Consider the following 8,462-nt stretch of genomic DNA (forward strand, 5'->3'; position numbering starts at 1 on the left):
CGTGAAAGCGCAGCCCCAGCACGGAATCCGTCCAATGACTCCAGCCTTCCGCCCCCGGTCCCTGGGACGTTACTGCAGGAAACTTCTGTGGCCCCAGGGGCTGTGCAGATGCGAACTTAACTTGTCTTGTGGACATAATTCGTCATGAATGCACACTCCCTGCTAGATGTACACACCCTTCCAGCGCGGCACAAATTCCTTTAGCCTGGAAAGGACCCTTAGTCCCTGCGCCCCAAGAAAGCAGCTCGGTCTTTAACTCAGCAAAGGTGGGGACAGGGAGTGACTTTAGAAAACCTCCCTGCTTCCCACCGCAGGCGCACCTACCGGTGAGTGCTTGTGAGCCTGATCCAGAGCCCAAAGGCTGTGAGGACGCGCAGGGACCTGGTTCCCTCTGGACCCCTCCCTGTCACCACCCTCTAGCCTAAGATCGACTTCAGAGCGGAAGGGGGAGAGAAAGGAGAAAGGGGAGAGGAAGGGGGTGCCGGCCCTCGACAGCCAGGTGTTAGTTTCTCCCAGCGACAGATTTACCTGGCTCCAGATGGGATGGGGCCTTCCTTAAAGACAAGACTCTCAATCTCTCTCTCTCTCTCTCTCTCTCTCTCTCTCTCTCNTGCAGATCTTATTCAGCACGACTTGGTTGCAGGTGACAGAGCAGGGCCTAACTGACTCTCTTTCAGGCCTGGTAGGTCAGCAGAGGCTTCCAGAAATAAAACTATGTGAGTTTAAAAATAAACCTGGGCATGAAGAGTATCCCCTTTCTCTCTGCTAAGAAAAGGGAGGCCAAGAATACTAGCCAGCTAAGTAAGGAAAGCCAGGCAGACTGCTAAATGAACTTTCTGGAGCTCTGCACAGGACTTTCCTGCAAACAAGTCAGAACCTAGATTTCTCCTCGGACTTAAATGGAATCTCAGCTGAAAGGAAGGATTCAGAGGCTGAAATAGCATGCTAATTTTGTGTGCCTTGCCACAGTGGGATAAGAATTATGTAAAGACGCAGCTGCCTTTGTAAAGGAATCAGGTTCCTGTATGAAAATTAAGGATGAATCTGCATGGTTTGAAACTCAGCCTGGCTTTGGCAACTTTGGAGACATAGTGAAGGTAGAAAGACATCAAAAGCATCAGGGATATAGATATAATTACTGGCCAAGTGGAAATTACAACACTTGAGAGGTTATAGCTGTGTGGGTTTTGTTTGTTTGTTTGTTTGTTTGTTTGTTTTGGGGTTACTACACATTCCCTATTTAATATATTTTTAGAGTCCTAAACTGAATCAGATATGCCTTTCGATACTTGTTTCAGGTCTCAGAGAGAAAGCCATAAACATGCATTTGCTTTATGTCCCTCAACTATTTCAATTGAGTCATCACTGAAAGAAGTGGTTCATGATCTTCTACAGGAGAGTTATTGTGAGCACTTATAAAGCCATCCTGCTTATGAGTTAAATTTATTATGTTTGCCAGGTTAATCTGTTTTCTCTAATCGGACACTTAATCATCCAGTCTCCTCTCTGTATTATGGATTCATAACTGTGAACCAAGGAGGATTGCTCCAGTCAGGGCAAAATGATAAATTATCATTTCATTTGGGGGGTGCTTGTGATTAAATGCATCATAATAGAATTAAAATGAAATAAATCTTATCATTTTACTTCCAGATCCCTGCCAGGTATAGAGAAAATGCATTCGGGTAAGAGGAAATTCAGTTTGACGTCTGAACAAAATCTGTAGGAAAAACAGAGAAAGCATTATAGCTCAGGAGAACCTGAGTTCTCTCTCCATTTCTGCAGAGTGGAGCGATGCTTAGTCACTCAGTGGTAGTCTATGGATGAGCGGCCCAGAATTTAAATTTCCAGTCAGAGGGAATGAGGAATGAACGGTGGGCAGTTATAGCCACAGTTTACCTGACTCTAGGATCGTAATCCTGGGGTCTCACGGGCTGCACATGGTGTGCAATAGGAGCAAATGTCAGATTACAGCCCAAGAACCATTTTCCATTATTTAGGCTGTTATATTAAGTGATGCACCACGTGCACAGTGCCCTCAGTTGTTGCCTGATTGGGTCGAAACAGTTGAAAAATGTTGAAATGACTGTAGCGAAGGTGATTCAGTCATGTTTGTTGTTGGGTCAAGTTCACATTCGGGCAGAAACGCTGCAACAAAGTGAATCATTATTTGCCTTTGTGATACATTAAGGGCTAAAACTGATTGGCATTGTGTGATGTCAGACAGAGTGCTCAAGACAACTTTTTTGTGTGTGTGGATATTTTACACACACACACACACAGTCAGCAAAGCACCTTCATATCCTTTGTATCATTTGATCCTCACCAGAATTGGGTCCTGGCAGTTGCCTGGAGACCAGGGCCGTGAAAGTCCCTCATTCAGTGTCTGTGGGGATTGGACCAAGGTCAGGCCTGTTCGTGGAGAGGTCTTCCCTTACCCAGACTCTCTCTTTATTAGACAGTGAAAGTGGAGTCTTCCTTTTAGATGAAAAAGAAAAAATTAGAAACAAACCCACACGCCAAACCCCACAAAAACGAAGGGCCTGTACAAATGAGGTGAATGAGGCCTGGTGAAAAAAAATGGTCTTAAAAGATCTTGTGGCCTTGCCTGAGATGTTTGCTAAGAGGATATGGAGGCTGTTGGCTACATGAGCATAGCAAGTGAGAGGTGAGACAGTCACTTAAATAGTTCCATCCCTGTACCCCGAAACCCAAGTTGTTAAAAACGTTTTTCTTGGGGTGCCTGGGTGGCTCAGTCAGTTAAGCGTCCGACTTTGGCTCAGGTCATGACCTCACGGTTCATGGGTTCGAGCCCCATGTCGGGCTCTGTGCTGACAGCCAGCTCAGAGCCTGGAGCCTGTTTCAGATTCTGTATCTCCCTCTCTCTGTGACCCTCCCCTCCTCATGCGGTCTCTCTCTCTCGCTCTCAGAAATAAATAAGAAAAACATTTAAAAACTTAAAAAAAAAAACTTTTTTCTTGATTGCAATATCCTGGCTCATGTCTACTTAGACTAGATTTTTACACAAATTGCCCAAGCCTCTCATTAGGTCAGCTTTCTACATTCTTGGTCAGTATGAATGGATCTCAAGATTTGTTTCCCTAACGACTCCTCATGTAGTGCACGTCCAGGCTGTGTGATCTCTCTGAGTACTGCTTCTGAACGGTCGTCGTGTGCATTTGACCTTACTAAGTTTGGTAAATGAGGCTGAGCCAAGTCCCTGGGGCCATTAAGAGGAGGGTAGAGAAAAGAATGGTTTAATGGGGCCCAGGTCAGAAGCACAGAAACCTATCCGCACATGGCAAGGAAGGAAGGGAAATGGCACGCCTTCTCTAGAAGCAGCTGCCTGCGATCCTCCCTAGAAAAGCAACAATGGAAAAGCCCTGGACAGTGAGTCAAGAGTCTTGGGTTCTAATCCCAGTTCTGTCACTTGCTAGCTGTGTGACGTGGTACACACAGAAAGGTCCTGAAACCTTCTAAGCCTGAGCTACACATGTGTGAAATAGGAAAAATAGCACATAGCTTGGCATCATCAGATCTGTGAAAAGGTCTTTAAAATATACAAAAAATATAAATAAGAAAAATTCGAACTATGCTTGGTGAATAGATATAATACCAGGGTATCCTTGGAAATGACACTTAAAATTTCACCATATTCAGGCAGAGAAGTGGCTAAATATATACATAACATTCCTATGCCTGCTTTCCCTATTTGCCTCTTCCATTTTCTATTCAGAGCCAGTTGTCTTATTTATCAATTGTAACACATACATAGTATAAATATCTGCCACTTAAAAGTGATACTGACGATGTAGTTGAGCCTTTATTGCTTTTTATTAGTCTAATAAATGAAAACACATCACTAAAAAGAGGTCACAAATATAAAGGATTTCAGGGACTTTGCCTTAAGGGGAAATCAGACAATGCCTTTGGGAAAAGGTAATTCTGACTTGGTCCTTTATCAAATGCTAAATTTCTGCACAAAATCTTACAACACAAGTGTTTACAGGACTCTTGGTGACAAGAAAAGCGATAGTAAATGTGCCTTAGCACTAAAATTCCTGTATCCATGGAGACCTGTGAAGTTCTGTAAGCACACGCGCGCGCAGCCTCCGTATTTATTGAAGGGCTGAGGAAGCGATCAGTAGGTTACTACACTGTAAAAAGCTGACAGATTTCTGGGAGCTGTTCAGCACACGGGTGGATGTTTTTCTCCTGCTAAATGTAATTACAGGAAAATTCAGAAATCTCAGACATTATGGACAAAAAAATGTATATATTTTTTTCTGTGTCTCAGAATACAGTGTCCTTAAATCAGATATTTGACCAGAAAAGCCTTGAGAAACCATTAGTGTTTCCCTCCCCCGCTCCACGTTTTTAGCTACATTCAGAAAGTCTCTAGATTTTCCATGTGCGCACATTCAGATATTTCTTGATCGGTGGGAGAAAATGTTGCAAGTGTTTATCAGACGGACTATTCTGGGAATTTGAATGTGTTCCTGGTCAGTGCTTCCAAATGTATAATTGCTTCAAAAGCAAAGAGCATAAAAATATCAGAAGGAAAGAACCACCTATAGTTGACGTGTTTACGTAACCAAGGACCAATATTTTAATAAAATGAAAACCAAGTTTTGCTATTTATAAAGACACATTTACACAGTGTTCTATTTTTTAAAACATCCATGTCATTTCATTTGGTCCTTACATCAACCATGATGGGTATTATTATCTTCCATTTCCTTTTCATTGCCGAGCCCTGGATTCTTTCTCAAATAGTATTCTAGATTTTAATGACTGACAAATGGTGTGCGTTTTGGTTCAAATGCATTGTTTTTTTTTAATGTTTATTTATTTTTCAGAGAGCACAAGTGGGGGAGGAGCAGGCAGAGGGTAACAGAAGATCTGATCTTCAGGCTCTGCGCTGACAGGCTGACAGCAGCAAACCTGATGTGCGGTTTGAACTCACAGAACTTCGAGATCATGACCTGAGCCAAAGTCAAAGTCTGATGCTCACTGGTGCCCCACATTATTGGGTTCTTAGAAAGACATTATGTTTGATCCTTCGTGTTTTACCACAGAAGTTTTCTCTTTTAAAATATTTTCATTTTAGCTCTCTGAAAATGTGCTGTCCGATGTGGTAGCCTTCAGCCACTTGCAACTATTGGGTATTTATAATGTGGCTTGTCTCATTTTGAAAAGATGGTATTTGAATATAGTCAGTTAAACTGAGTATATATATGACTTTAATTCACCTGTTTCTTTTTCCTTTTTTAATATGCTTACAAAAATATTTAAAATTACATATGTGGTAATGTTACATTTCTATTAGACGGCTCCGCTCTAACGAAGCCTTTTTCTCATCATTTCCTGCACACCATATTGGCTCAGTCTTGCAGTTGGCCTGCCATACTTTTCACCAGAATAAAGAAATTAACAGCACTGATTGCTTTCATCTTAAAAAAAAAAAAAAAAGTGCTTTACATTATCCTTCTTTTTCCAGGCCAGATTTCTATCCTTTTCTCCCATCCAAATCTCCGTGGCAAAATCCCAGTAAGTAAATCGACCCTGTTCTTTATCTTTGATCCAGAAAGGCAATGAGACAGAGCACCCGCCCTGTGAGACCCGGTAAACCATGTAGGATGCACAGTTCGCCAGGGGAAGAACATTGGATTCTAGACAAAGCCTTTTAAGCTCCTAGGAATTGGTTTGGCCACTTCCAGCTATAACAGAAAAATAGCTGAAGCTATTTTGTATGACCATCTTCGTCTCTTATTGTAATCTGAACTCAGAATACAACCAGAGTTGTAATGTCAATCCTCATTAACTGGCTGTGTGACTTTTGTCAAATCATCTAAGCTCTTCGGGCTTCAGTTTTCTTTTAGTCTATTCTATTGGTAACGGATTTGAATAAGTTAGTCAATTTTATTGAGAAATCCTTGTCTAAGAGTTTACAGTGGTTCAGGACTCTAATGTCTCAGTTTGAACTTGTAAAACTGGGAAGACAAGAACATATGAAGAAATAGTTTTACTTCCAGCTAAGTCAGGAATACTTTCAAATAGTTTCAGCTGCAGGGAAGAGAATACCATGTGAATAGTGGCTTAAAGGGGAAGTGTTTATATTTCACATCTACTAAGAAGTCTGAAGATAGGCCCTCATTTAAATAAAATCTTAAAGGTCCAACATATTTTGGTGGTTTGACCTCCAAAATATATCTAGAATCTAATCTTTCTTTCTGCCTCACCACTGCCACCTGCATCAGCCACCATCCCCTCCCGCAATATTTTTCTGTCTCTTGGTTTCCTCCTTGGCTTTTTTTTTTTTTTCTTTTAGCATTTCTATATCCAGTGACCAAAACTTTTTTAAGCACCAAGAAGGTAAAATTTAAGTACTATGTTGCTTTCCTGCACAAGGTCTTCCAAAGATTTATGTCCTTCAGAATGAAATCTAAAATCCTTACCAGTTTTCTAGCCTCTAAATGATCTAGGTGGCAGCCATCTTTCTTATCTCATTCCTCCATTTTCCCCATTGCTCACTCAGTCTTGGCCCCTCTGGTCTTCCTGCTGCTCGGAGCCTTTGCATATGCTATTTCCTCTTCCCGAAACACTCCTTCTTATGCCCCAAATATCTGCATAACTAGCCCTTTGCTTCCTTTGGGTCTCTCAAATGTCACTTTATCAGACCTTCCCTTATCAACCTATATAAAATTTCACCCCATCACTCTCCAGATCCTTTATTCTTCTAATATTATACAGCTCTTAACTGTAGCTGACATGTATTTAATATTGGCTGTCTTTCCTCCTACTAAAATGTAAGTTCCCTGTAAATGGGGATTTTGTTTATTTTGTATGTATGAACATATGTACACTGTACTTTGTACTATGTTTTGGCACCAAAACAACAACAACAGCAGCAGCAGCAGCAGCATTCAATAAATGGTGGTTGAAGGAATACTTCAGCAACTGAATTATATCAAACACCTCTGTCAGTTACCTTGAAATCCCCTTGGTGCTCTCCTCCTTGCTGCAAGATGGTTGCAGCTGCTCCAACCATCATGTCATCACACAACCACCTTCAGAAGTAGGGAGAAGTAGAGACAACCCCCCCCTTTTTTTTCTGTACTTCTTCTTTAACAGGGAGATAAGTACCTCCCCTAGAATCTTCCAGGAAACTACCTTCAACTTTTGCTGACTAGAATTGGATCAAAGTCTACCCCCATCAAAAGTACTTGAGAATTACTGAGAAAGTATTTGGCTTTTTTAGCCTTTAGAGAAAGAGAGAGACAGGCAAGGGAGAAGAGTATGATTAATAAAATCACCAGGCCCATAAAACCCCGGCCATACTTAGTAAGTACACCCCAGTCATATCACATGGTTGATCGATAAACCATGAGATCCAGAGGCAATCAATAGAGTGCTTTCATCCTGTCCCACTCCTGTTTTTCCACCCTTCACATCTTGGAAATATAGCCGTTTATAAGACTTACCTTTCCATTTTAATTACTGTTTCATTCAACAAAAACATTTGCAAATCATTATGGGGAAAGACACTTATGTGATTCTACTGGGAAAAACTCTTATATAATGATGGGAAAGTAGATCAAGGGGAGAACTGGGCAGACAAATGAGGGAAAATGGTCAAAGGCGTGCGTACCTCAGAACAGGACACAAGAAGAAAAGCTAAGAAAAGGTTGTTGTGCTGAGAAATTGATGCAGCTCTTGGCTAACAGGGCTGGAGGGAGGGATTCCCTCCGACCCCCCCGGGGGTGACGTCAGGAGCCAGAGGGAATCATTTCCTCCTCGATTTCATGCCCTTATCCACGCTTTGCAAAAGAACCAAGACTGGCTTTTTACGTAACATTGTAAGTCATACACTCAGAATGTTGCATAGGAATTTTTTTTTTTCTTTTCGAATAGCTTACCAAAGCTTGGTCTGGGCAGGTTGATGCCGGGGCCCGTGACAGTGTCCTCTTAGTTTGTAGGGAATCTAGAAAAGACACGAGGTTTGCCATACTTGAATAAGCTCCCCTCTTCATATCTTTCATGAGGTATCAATGGCTTAATATCTCAACCACAGAGTGAAGAAGTGTAGTTCAGGTCTGAAGTCTGGGACAATAGATGGATGAGAAAGCCACATGTATAGGACTCCAGGTGAGGAGAGAGGAGCCCGAGAGAGCCTCCCTACCTTTTAATCTCAATCATTCTGTGCCACGGGACTCCAGTTCTCTAGCACAGAAGAAAATAATGGCTCAGAGTTCCAGAGCCCTAAAATCAGAATGTCTGAAAGCACAGGCTTTATGATACAGATTCCAGCACTACCGGACTTACGCATAAGCCCTGCCTGATGTGATGGCGCAGTGGGGGATCCTTCTGTTTCCTCCCTGCAGCCTTTCAAGGAGGAAGGAGAGCTTTTCACGTTTGTGCAATGTTGTCGTGACATTTAGGATGACATGCGAGGCAGACAT

General features: G+C 42.1%; 1 protein-coding gene across 4 annotated transcripts in view; it reads right to left on the reverse strand.

Annotated features, from left to right (window-relative positions):
* Positions 1-8,238, reverse strand: part of PLAAT1 (phospholipase A and acyltransferase 1) — a 39,556-nt gene extending 31,318 nt beyond the window's left edge. For 2 of the 4 annotated variants that reach the window (XM_077754366.1, XM_077754372.1), the window contains exon 1: positions 7,920-8,203. In XM_077754366.1, coding sequence (XP_077610492.1) covers positions 7,920-8,042 — 123 coding nt within the window. In that variant the 5' untranslated portion in view covers positions 8,043-8,203. Of the gene's footprint in view, positions 1-7,919 lie in introns of all 4 variants that reach the window. The other 2 variants (XM_077754370.1, XM_077754367.1) reach the window with 2 other exon arrangements.
* Positions 8,239-8,462: the final 224 nt, after the last annotated feature.

This window comes from Crocuta crocuta, unplaced genomic scaffold, assembly GCF_008692635.1.
Source record: "Crocuta crocuta isolate KB4526 unplaced genomic scaffold, BGI_CrCroc_1.0 scaffold70, whole genome shotgun sequence".
In the NCBI taxonomy this organism is placed as follows: domain Eukaryota; kingdom Metazoa; phylum Chordata; class Mammalia; order Carnivora; family Hyaenidae; genus Crocuta; species Crocuta crocuta.